Source organism: Myotis brandtii, unplaced genomic scaffold (genome assembly GCF_000412655.1).
Source record: "Myotis brandtii unplaced genomic scaffold, ASM41265v1 scaffold26, whole genome shotgun sequence".
Lineage (NCBI taxonomy): Eukaryota > Metazoa > Chordata > Mammalia > Chiroptera > Vespertilionidae > Myotis > Myotis brandtii.
In genome coordinates this window covers 134,211-146,697 of record NW_005359880.1, presented here as the reverse complement: position 1 = coordinate 146,697, position 12,487 = coordinate 134,211, and the positions used below count along the sequence as shown (strand labels likewise).

The 12,487-nt window shown below is 46.0% G+C and overlaps 1 protein-coding gene across 1 annotated transcript in view; it reads right to left on the bottom strand.

Annotated features, from left to right (window-relative positions):
• Positions 1-12,487, bottom strand: part of CACHD1 (cache domain containing 1) — a gene marked incomplete at its 5' end in the record, with an annotated part of 228,885 nt that extends 216,398 nt beyond the window's left edge. The window contains one exon of the mRNA XM_005868055.2: positions 12,350-12,487. Within this exon, the coding sequence (XP_005868117.1) occupies positions 12,350-12,487 (138 nt within the window). The remainder of the gene's footprint in view (positions 1-12,349) is intronic.

The window sequence follows — 12,487 nt, the reverse complement described above, 5'->3', positions numbered from 1 at the left end:
GGGAGAGACACTGGCTCTGGAGAAAGCCAATCAGTAAACATGGATGGAATTAGGACCAATGAGTCCAATATCCTGGCAGGGGCCAAAAATGTTCCATGAGGTTTCCTCTGAGTTAGCAAATGATTGCGGATGAACAAAAACCCAACAGGGCCCTAACCGGTTTGGCTCAGTGGATAGAGCATCGGCCTGGGGATTGAAAGGTCCCAGGTTCGATTCCAGTCAAGGGCATGTACCTTGGTTGCAGGCACATCCCCAGTAGGAGGTGTGCAGGAGGCAGCTGATCGATGTTTCTAACTCTCTATCTCTCTCCCTTCCTCTCCGTAAAAAATCAATAAAATATATATATTTTTTAAAATTTTTTTATTTAAAAAATTTTTAAAAACCCAACAGGTCTTTCTACATCTCTCATTTCCCAGAGATAAATGTGATGACCACAGTAAAACTTATATGAATATTTACAGAACACACATAGTCCACCAAGAAGGCCATAAAAGTATCCTCAAGCCATTTATAAATATTGTAACACACATCAGGGAGGTGATATATTTCAAAATTTCTTCTTCCAATATCTCTTTGTGGTTATACACAGCACAGTAATTCTCAAGGTTATATCGCTTCCCTGTGATTTCTTTTCCATATAGAACCCTCTCTTTATTTTCAAGTGACATGGAAATATGAAGACTATTTTAAACTGGTTATTATTCTATCCACGGTGTCAGAGCAGACCGATGGATCTGTACTTCAGTGTATTTATGGATCATTAATTTCTAGCCCTTCCTCCTTTGAATTAAATTTTTTTAAAAAGAAAGTTGGCCATCATATACGAGTCTAGGTTTGTCTGGTTTCCTTAACATACGCCTTATCAGCTCTGCCACAGCCGAAGTGATTCCAAATTGCTTCATGACACACTTGGATTTCTTCCCCCCAATAATTCCTGCTTCCTGCCCATGACTGGCAGGCTTCTTCCACGCGGCAGTAACGTGGGACAGCTAATTATCTACCAATCCACCTTGCTATTCCGCACTTGGCAACTTTTATCTGCACAGGACAGCTGCACTCTCCCCGTTTGAAGTAAAATGTCAGTCTCTGCTAATGCAACAAGACTTACATCACTAATGATGGCTCCGCACTTTGAAGAAACAACTCAAAGCCTAATTAAAAATTCAGATTCATTCTCACTGGCTCACCGATTTTCACTGCCCTTCCACCAGGGCCTCGGAGTAGCTTTTAAAATACTCCATGCAAAAATAACATTTAAGAAAATATCCCAGGGGAAATCCAGAAAAAAAGTGCTGCAGTCTTGGTCTTTGACAGAGTCTTTAAAATAACTGTTAGGGTTGGCACAGAACCAATATGTTATCACATATAACAGATAAGAATTTACTCTACTGCCTTCTACCCTGCAATTACAATAAAGCACAGTCTTTCCAGGGAAACTATGGACCCAGCTACCTTCCAGTCGATCCACTCTGGTCTTTAGGTGCTGGAGCTTTTCTCACTGTCATTAACCCAGAAGTTGTCTCACTACCTCAATCTGAACTAGAGGAAACTTCTTTTGAACTCAGAAAAAGAGGGAGGACAAGGTAAGAGTCATTCCCATGACATAATTGCATTTTGTTTCATTATGGAGTCAAATAAACAACCCTTAATACTATTGCAATTTTTGAAGGAAAGGAGGAGGAGGAAAGGAAGTGGAAGAGGAGGAGAAGGAAGAGAAAGAACAAACTTACTTCTTACTCCTAGTGACTATGAAAAGAGATGCAGGTCCTGAAATTCAGTTCCAAAATAGAACTTTGCCTGAAAATTACAGGTGAAATTTCCTTCTGTAGCTTTTACACACACACACACACACACACACACACACACACACATACACACACACACACACACACACACACGTTCCTCGCCTAAGTTTTTGTTTATTTTTTATTCTTTACCTTTTTAATAAAAAAAATTAATTTTGGTGGTACAGGTTCACAATTATAAATAGCTATTGACCATTTACATTTGCTCTTTTAAAAATATGTAAAAACACTGCAATAAGTCTCCGATTTTTTGTGTTCCTACAGTGGCTCACTGGCTTTTAGGTATTTAAATAACAACTTAACTTTGAAAAAAAAAACACCCAGTCAGCTGACAAATTAGACTATCAGCTTTAAGTTCTCAGCCATAAAATAACTAAGCCAAACTTTTTTTTTCAAGAGAGGAATGCAAAGGCTCTTAATTAAGTCAAGGTTGCTTCCACTTTAAGGGAATCTTGTCTTGGAAAAATGGAGCTCCCAAAAGATACTATAGTATTGTTTTTGTTTTGTTAAATATGTTTTTATTGATTTCAGAGAAGAAGGAAGAGGGGGAGAGAGAGAGAGAAACATCAATGGGGAGAGAGAATCATTGGTCAACTGCCTCCTGCACACCCCCTACTGGGGATCGAGCCTGCAACCCAGGCATGTGCCCTGACTCAGTGCCCAGTGATCTCCTGGTTCATAGGTCGATGCTCAACCACTGACCACACCAGTCAGGCAGAATAGCACAGTATTGTGAAAGGGCTCAAGAAGCAAGAGCCCTAAGACTAACACTTGAGTTCTAAGTCTACCACTTACTACTGGTGTGTCTCAGAGAGCCGCTCTCTCACAGGGCCTGTTTCTCATCTGTAAGAGGCGGGAGGTAGATTTGACTTTCTTTCTGGTCCTTCCCGGTTCCCATGCCACCCAGTGATCTGTGGGCCTGGGAGGTCAAGGAGACAAGGCGTGCCAAGGACAGGCCTGCTGAGCCTGGATTCATACAGCCCGTCAGAGAGACCACAAGACCACAGTGGGAAGCAGACTAGCCAGTCTGCGAACCAGAGCAGGAAGACCACAAAGGCCTTCCTTGAAATGAACTTAGGGAGGCAGAGCCTCGATATGGTGCAGGCTCTGCCCGCTGGTGGCTGGATCCTAAATCGCTTTGTGTGAGTTATAGGTACCAGGCTTTCTCCAGATTTCCAGGTCCTCTCTCCCAGAGCACATCTCCAAATACAAGAGACTCAGGCACAAGCAGCAGCCAGTTCCCAACTCAAACACTGGTGAGCTACTGCCAGCCACGGGCATGCAAAGAACGAGAAATAGGGTACTGGCCACATTGTTTGAGCCCTAATCTGGCCCTGCCCCCAAATCTACCGCACCGTTCGGTTACATAAGGCAGTAGGTTCCTTTCTTATTCAAGTCAATATAAATGGGGTGTTCCGTTACCTGCCATATAAGTTGCAACTGACAGGTAAGACCCAAGGATCTCAGGATGTGTGACCTCTGTCACCTTCTCTGACCTGTTCGGACCCATTCTTCCCTGTAGCTCTTTAACCTCCAAACCTGAATGCCACCTTTCCATTCCTCGAAGGCGCCATTACCAAGGAGACTTCTGTGAACTCTATTCTTTGACTAACCAACTCCTATTCATTCCACTTTTTCCAGGAGGACTCCCAGAATCCCTCCCCATTCCACCAAAAGGTTCACATACTTTCTCTAAGCATCCGGAACCTCATAACCTTCGTTGTGTCGGAAATGAACCTGGCACCGAGGAAACATCCAACAACTATTTCTTTTAAGTAATTATGAAGACAGGCGGCTCACCTGCCAAAGCAACCCAGTTGAGAACTCTTCTATCAGAATGTCTTCCTTTCTATTACACAGAAACTTGCTTCCCCATAACCTCTACACACAAGCACCAATGTCACCTCCTGGAACCCAGGGAATCATTCCAATCCAGTCACTGTGAACCGGTGGCCTCAGGCCTGCAGACATGTTTGGTTTGACTCACACAGTTTATTGTTTGTTTGCTTTTTAAAATCTGAATTAGTAGCCAATTCAAGAGATTCTGTCTAAAGACCAGATATCCAGCTTCTCATGAAAAAACAAAAGCCGCTCTCTCACAGGGCCTGTTTCTCATCTGTAAGAGGCGGGAGGTAGATTTGACTTTCTTTCTGGTCCTTCCCGGTTCCCATGCCACCCAGTGATCTGTGGGCCTGGGAGGTCAAGGAGACAAGGCGTGCCAAGGACAGGCCTGCTGAGCCTGGATTCATACAGCCCGTCAGAGAGACCACAAGACCACAGTGGGAAGCAGACTAGCCAGTCTGCGAACCAGAGCAGGAAGACCACAAAGGCCTTCCTTGAAATGAACTTAGGGAGGCAGAGCCTCGATATGGTGCAGGCTCTGCCCGCTGGTGGCTGGATCCTAAATCGCTTTGTGTGAGTTATAGGTACCAGGCTTTCTCCAGATTTCCAGGTCCTCTCTCCCAGAGCACATCTCCAAATACAAGAGACTCAGGCACAAGCAGCAGCCAGTTCCCAACTCAAACACTGGTGAGCTACTGCCAGCCACGGGCATGCAAAGAACGAGAAATAGGGTACTGGCCACATTGTTTGAGCCCTAATCTGGCCCTGCCCCCAAATCTACCGCACCGTTCGGTTACATAAGGCAGTAGGTTCCTTTCTTATTCAAGTCAATATAAATGGGGTGTTCCGTTACCTGCCATATAAGTTGCAACTGACAGGTAAGACCCAAGGATCTCAGGATGTGTGACCTCTGTCACCTTCTCTGACCTGTTCGGACCCATTCTTCCCTGTAGCTCTTTAACCTCCAAACCTGAATGCCACCTTTCCATTCCTCGAAGGCGCCATTACCAAGGAGACTTCTGTGAACTCTATTCTTTGACTAACCAACTCCTATTCATTCCACTTTTTCCAGGAGGACTCCCAGAATCCCTCCCCATTCCACCAAAAGGTTCACATACTTTCTCTAAGCATCCGGAACCTCATAACCTTCGTTGTGTCGGAAATGAACCTGGCACCGAGGAAACATCCAACAACTATTTCTTTTAAGTAATTATGAAGACAGGCGGCTCACCTGCCAAAGCAACCCAGTTGAGAACTCTTCTATCAGAATGTCTTCCTTTCTATTACACAGAAACTTGCTTCCCCATAACCTCTACACACAAGCACCAATGTCACCTCCTGGAACCCAGGGAATCATTCCAATCCAGTCACTGTGAACCGGTGGCCTCAGGCCTGCAGACATGTTTGGTTTGACTCACACAGTTTATTGTTTGTTTGCTTTTTAAAATCTGAATTAGTAGCCAATTCAAGAGATTCTGTCTAAAGACCAGATATCCAGCTTCTCATGAAAAAACAAAACAAAACAAAACAAAACAAAAACAAAAACAGAGTCATGTGGCAACAGTGGACCCACAATGCCAATGGCAGTAATTGCAGGAGCTGAGCAGCACCTGCTTCCCTGGCACGTGCCCTCCAGTTTACAACAGCCGACACCTGGCCCACATCACTCATGTGTCTAACTGACCCCTTGTCGATGTTGGATTCAGCGACTCTGCTGTAATCTAGATCCCATATTTTAGAATTTCCTTCTCTACTGTCTTCTTGACCTATCCAGTGGTTCTCAACCCTCTGGCCCTTTAAATACAGTTACTCATGTTGTGACCCAACCATAAAATTATTTTCGTTGCTACTTCATAACTGTAATGTTGCTACTGTTATGAATCGTAATGTAAATATCTGATATGCAGGATGGTCTTAGGTGACCCCTGTGAAAGGGTTGTTCGACTGCCAAAGGGGTCGCGACCCACAGGTTGAGAACCGCTGACTATGCAAACTGGCTTAGCCTCCCTGATAAGGCCTGAGCTCTCAGAGGAGAGGTGGATGTCCTATACGTCTCCTGCCCTCTCCCAGCCCCCAATTCTGCAAAATGAGGGGCCCAGTGAATATTTGCTGACTGACTGCTTATTAGACACATATGTATCTAGTCCAGCTTTTCCTTGTCAACCCTCCCCTCTCCCCACCTACAGCTTACCTTGCCTTGTCCCTTTTCACTCCTCCCTCCTCTGGGAGAGGGAGGGAACAGGAGTAAAAAGCCATGGTTCACACTGCATGGCACTAAGAAAACATGGAACCTCACAGCCTTGTGGGGAAGCCCAGCCTGAAAACCAAGGCCAGATGGCATGTATGAGAGAGGAAGAAAGGATCCCAGAGGAGCTCCCTGAAAGAAGGTTGGGCATTACATCTGGAAGGCTGAAGAGGTTGCCGGGCAAAAACACTAGCTGTCTATAAAGGGCTAGACATATCATCACAAAAAAACTGTAAGGATGCACCCTCCAAAATATTTGTATTTATTTGTGGACTACAAATTCTTCATGCTGATATACCAATATTATGTATATTGTAAAACATTTAGAAATATATAAACTAAAGAAGGAGGCAATAAAAACTTTTATGGATGAAATGATGTGCTATCTGGAATTTACTTCAAAATAATCAGGGGAGCGGAAAAGAATGGGGGTTGGCAGAGATGAAACCAACCTGACCACAAGTTAATAACGGTTGAAGCTGGATAAGATAGAGGGGAATTTTAATGCTATTCTCTTTACTTTGGTGTATTGTTTTTCAAATCTTTGACATACAAAACTTTAAAAGTAAATAAATAACTATGATTAACAGGCCTAATATTTTCTTCACAAACCCCAAGGGATGGTTTTTGCACCACATCCCTGAGGTTTGTGCACCACACTTTGCTAACCCCTGGGACAGAGGACTGACCACGTTGAAATATGCAGGTTCTAATGACTAGATTTCAGTTTCATTCGGGCCTGGGGGCTACATGTTCGTTGCCTTCCAGGTTCTGTGCCCTGGCACTGCACAGACCGTCCCATATGAATGCCTGCTTACTGACTGTTCCTATGTTAGACCTTGTGCCAGACACTTTTTAAATATATTTCTCTCCATTAACCAAAATGAAGCATGAAGACACTGCTAAAGTTCAGGGCAATTTAGTAACGTGCTGGAAATTACGCAGTTAAAAATGAACCGACTCCAAGCTGTTGTCCCTGAATGTCAACTGTAATGGAAAAATAAGAATTTATTTTTTAAACTGTTGCCCCTTCAATATTTTGGATTTCAACACGTTTTTACACCGGGTCCAAACAGATGCAAAGTAAACCCCACTGCACATAATCCCAAAATTCCAGAGTTCTGCAAGGTTCCTGTCTGCTCATCCACTTTAAGCTCAAGGAAGGAACTCCTCAAGCAGCAACCAGAAATAGCACCAAGTTATAAAGTGTGAAGCCATCTCCTTCCCCTCCCCCGCACCCCTCCAGACTCAAGTATGATTGGCACGAAAAGCATAAGCACAGGCGAGGATGCCAGCTATAAGACAGGTATTAGTGGAGAGGAAGGGAAGGAAGTCCTAGCACAACTGGGATACTGCGTCAGAAGTCATTCAACATGCTTTTCCTTGGGCTCATGCTTACCAAGTTCAACTCAGTCATCCATCAATCGTCAACTTTCTTCTACTCCAAATACTCAATTTCAGAAGAGAACAAGTCAGCAGGTTTTCCACTAGGGCTTATACTGTACACAAGGCATAGACAGAATCAAACCATATTATTTGCAAATACAGGTGATTTCTCACCCCTAAAACATTCTATATTGCCTAAGTAAACATTCAAAGCATACAAAACCTGACATTCCTGGTATAATGGACATTATTTTAGGGAAAATACAAACTTTACCTAACATCACTGTCTATCAGCATTCGGTTACAGGAAAGGCATCAAGATGTTTATGTCCAGTATCCACAGAAGCTCCAGGGGTGATGGCCAAAGAAACAAGACATGGGATCACATGAAGACATACAAGAGTCACAGCCGCCCCCTATTCAGGCACTTAAAGATATGCCAACTACCTTGTCCAGTGCCATCAAAGGGGATTAGAAATGCCTGATGAACTACTGATTTGGATACTCTTCATGGTTGAAGCTGCTGCTGCTTTCAGGATTGGCCTGTGTATGCAGACAGTTCACTGAAAGGCCGAGAGAGGAATAGCCACCTTCTGTGACCTCACCAGATGGGCTTGGGCAGCCCTCTTCTGTACTCCCATAATGCCCTGTTCCTCTCTCCACCATGGCTCTAACCCACTGCATTCTAAAACCTCTCTGCCTCTCACTAACCTCCGGTATCATAACACCTGCTTTTGTATGTCTCCATCATCAGTTGAGAGCTAAGGGCACGGACCAGGCCTTATTCACCTTACTTCTCCAGCTTAGTCTAACCCAAGGTCCCTCATAGAGCAGAAGCCCCCCCCCCAAAGTTTGCTGAACATTTGTTACAGAAATGAACGATGCACTTAAGAAATGCTGTTCCACTGCATACAAAGGAGGCCACCTTTTCACTTTCAGCTGCAGCCACTATGCACAGTGCTCTGTATTTTCAGCGAACACCACACCCTAGTTGAGCCCTTCAGTTTCTGAAATCACATCTGTCCCGGCTGCTGCTCTTTCTGCAACTGGAGTGGAAGCTCTAGTTTGTGCTTCTGGTATTTCTTCTGCCTCTACTAGAGGGACCTCCCACCACCCCCACCACCGCCCCCTTCCAGGCCACATACAGCAGCTGTCTGACCAACCTGCTGGTGTGCCTGCCAAGTTCACAGTGACCCTGCCCAGCCCAGCAGAGCTGTGTTAGAGCTAACATCAAGGCGGGCACACTGGCTGTGTGCCAGGCCCTCGCTGTTAGGAAGCCTGTATTGTCATATAATGTTAAATGGGCCTTATAAGTGCCTGGTGAAATGGCTCCCAGAGCCAGACATGCCTCCTAACAAGCAAGCATTGTTGCTGAACTGTTTTACCTGTGCAATCTTACCTCCTCCTCCAGATTATAAATGTGCGGGGCTGTGCTGGAATACCTCCTTGTAAATCTGCTAAACACCTAGCATAGTGCTCTGTGCGCAGTAAGCTTTCAATGAATATTTCTCCATTTAAGAACAACCACACCCATCAACAGTTCCCAGCCCCAGCCTCCCATGAACAGGTGCCTTCACATGCACTCTTCCCGTTAGGTCCACAGAGCAAATCTCTGGGAAGAATCACCATGCCCAAATTTACAGATGAAGATCATCCCACTTGCAAGGGGCGACGCTGGAACCCAAGGTAGAGTTCTTTCCCCTCCATGATGCTGCTTGATAAAAACTTGTTGCATGAGTGAATAAGCAGAAGCAAGTCTCCCTGGACACAGCCACTCTCTGCTCCCCAGATCGCAACGAAGATGGTTTCACTCACCCAGACCCCTGAGGAAACGATGATTAGGTTTTTGACTTTTACCCATGATGTACGATGCCTGCTGCCAGGGGGTCAGTATTCAGTGACAGCTTTCCCAGGGCACTGGCAAAATTAGGTGGTGCAAATCATTTCAAGACTTTTAAAATTTTTTCACCATTACTAAAAAGGAACAACAACAACAAAACAAGAACAGGCAGCCTCCAGGAAAAAAAACCTTTCCAAGAAAATCTTTAAGATGGACCGCTTTTCAAACTGTCTTCTCTACCAGCAAGCGTAAGTCCTTGTCATGGGAAACTACAGCGCTGAAAGAAGGCCTGGTTTTTGTTTTTGTAAAATTACCCCTTGCAACCTCCTGTGAGCAGTGTATGTGCTGCCATTCGAAATGTGCAAGCAGGCCTCGCTTCAGGACTGACTTTGCCATTTCTCAAAACTAAAAAAAAAAAGTCTTTGGAGAATTTCAGCCTCAACAGGAGCAATTTAAAAGTCTGAACGTAGGCTTTTTACATATATACTTTGACGTTTCTCATCAAGTAAGATGCTGTCCAGAAAGGTCTGCACTGAGCTGGAAATGCCAAGGTCAAATGAAAGGAGTCAATCCCTTCATCACGGGAGGGCATATTTTTCTTTCCTACAAAGAGACACAAGCTTTCCCCAGCCCCCTCACAGGGAAGTCTGCCCAGCTCACCTTAATGTCCACATGAGGCTTCCTACCTCGAACAACAGATTAGCTCTGCAGCTATAAAATTCAGCATTCCACAGGGAGGGCTATATAATCTGCACTTTAGGTCACTAACCCCACAAAATTTCAGTCCCAGGGAACAAATTCCAGAGGATTACAGAGGGACATGTGAGGCTCACAATCTTTGTTCTATGGGTCAAAAACCTAACCTGCCTTAGATTTTATTTTACAAGTACCCCCTACCCCCCACCCCCCAAAAAGCTGGCAGTCTAACAAAATTAAAAAGAGACTCTCCCCAATCCTCCCAGATAGAGGCAAGTGGCAGATCAAGGTACAGCTCAAGAAGAGGAATTTAAATATTAAATACAGTATGTGCTTCTCCTTTCAAAAAAGGAGAGAAGCCACTTCACATTTTGCCAGACAAAACCCTGTCCCCAGGAGGCCAGTTTCCACAATGAGGTTGCAAAGGTGTTAGAAAGAGGCCAGTTGGGAGGAGATAAAGGGCCATTTGGGCACAAACCCCCCACTGATCGGGGCTTTTTTTCTAAAGTGTCTCCTTTTCAACAGAGAAGCCTTTTAAAACTACATTTGCTTTGGATCCCTACCTAAATGACAATGTGTTAGGATCCGATTTCACCTTTTGTCAAGGATCGGGTGAGAAACAGTAAAACTGCTGTCAGCATCTTAGAGAAAGCAAGCCCTTCGTTTATATGGGGAAGGGGGTAAAAAAAAAATCCTAGGGTTCCCTTGTCCAGCCCAGTTACGGGCTGAAGGTGACAAATGCCTACTGATCTTACAAGCACAGTCCAACACAGCAACCTAGGAAATGTCCTTTATTAAAAGAGGTGCCTCCATGCAAAAATGCAATTGTTTGTGCTCTAAATTGAAACACTCACCAGTGTTCTTCCTAACATTTTAGTTCTATTTCCTCTAACAGCGGCTTCACTCCTAAGAACTCTGTCAACAATCATCAGAGATCACAAAATGTCTATGGAAGGAAATTATAACTAGACCTGAACCTGAAAGTTCTGCATAGAAAAGGACAGTTAAGTGGGGTAACTTAAAAGCTTGTCTGTTACTATGCAAATGAAGAACCCGACTCTATTGCACTTCAGGGCTGCTCTCTACGAAGAAAGACTGTACAGAATTCTCGTTCAAGCAAACCAACCACTCTTCAACCTCACCTCACTGTTAAAAAATAATAGTAATCCTAATTGTCTTCCACTTTAGTGTAAAAGGTCTGCAGAACTTGCTTTAGGAAAACTGCATCATCCTGGGAGGAGACTGGGGAGGTCGCAGGGAAGAGGGGTTAAAAAAAGGAGGGGGGGAGCGTCAGAAACCTGAATCCTACCAAAGCGACACAAAACCCTGCCTAAGTGACTCAAAACACCTCTCCCTCCTGGTGGGAGGTGGACTGGTGGTCACAGTAAAATCGAACTCTGAAACCTACTCCAAGAACACATTCCTGGAAACTTCGTTCTTTCGAAGACCACATGCATCACCATTGTTGCTGTTAGAAGGCATAAGAGGTTGTTTTCCTGAAGAAATTACAGCAAAGGTTTCAGACCCCCATGTCATCTCAACCTCTCCTCATCGAGGGGGCCTTACCAGCCAAGTGGCAGGTTAAAATAACGGCGGGACAGACTCTCCAGGTGGTGGCTGTGCGGCAATGTTTACTACTTCTGTGTTGTTGGTTATTAGTAACATCGTCAGGATTCCCTATTAGACCCGCGCTTTCTTTTGGAAGCCCCCTCCCCCTCCTGGGGAGGAACCACACTGTAAACAAACGAGAAACATAGGAACCTCATTCACTGTGTTCCCACTCCCCACCCCCAAAAGGCAGGTACAAAACAAAACAAAGATCGTACAGCGGACAGCACGCAACGGACAATAGCAATAACAACAAAAGTCTCCCCCACAGGACAAGAGTCGGGAATCCACCAGGAATCTACCAAGCCAGCCCCTCCCCCAGGGCACCCGGCAGGGAAGGGGAGCTCGGAGTCCGCTCAGAGCCTCTCTCCGCAGGGACCCAGGTGGACCCGGAGCAGCTGCGGGTGCCTCCCCTCCCGGCGCCCCTGAATGCGCGCGGTAGGGGTGGGCACGAGGAGGTGGTCCAGGGGTAGGCTGGGGGGCTCGGAAAATCATCCGAGCCAGGCGGGGCCGGCTGCCCCCGGATGGGTACACAAAGAGGGAAGGGAAGTTTGCAGGGGCGATGGGGTAAAAACCAGACTGCGGAGGTGAATCGTGCACATTAGGGAAGAAGGTGCGAGGGAACCGGAGAATCCTTGCGGAGATAAAAGAACTGGGTGGGAGGGAAAGGGGGTCCCGTGCAAAGAGCAAGGGCTTCTGCAGAGGAAAAGGGGAGGAGTACTTGGTGCAAGGAAGAGTGGGTGTGCATATGGGCGTGGGGGGACCCTGTGCAGAGAACAGAGGTAGCCCAGAGAAGGGGAAGGGGGAGGGGGCTGTGCGTGCCTGAGAGGTCGGTGCACGGTCAAGGGGACCTGCACTGGGGAAGGGGCTCTGCGCAGGAGAGGCAGAATGCCTGGTAAAATGGGGGGCGCCATGGGGGCCCCTTACCTGCATGGTGACGACCCCCAGCTCCTCTGCCGCTAGCCTCCGCATCTGGCTCGCCAGCACTTGCGCCTCGTCCAGGATGGAGAAGTCGGCGTGGGCCACCGCGCCCAGCAGCCAGCACGCCACCAGGCAGAACAGCCA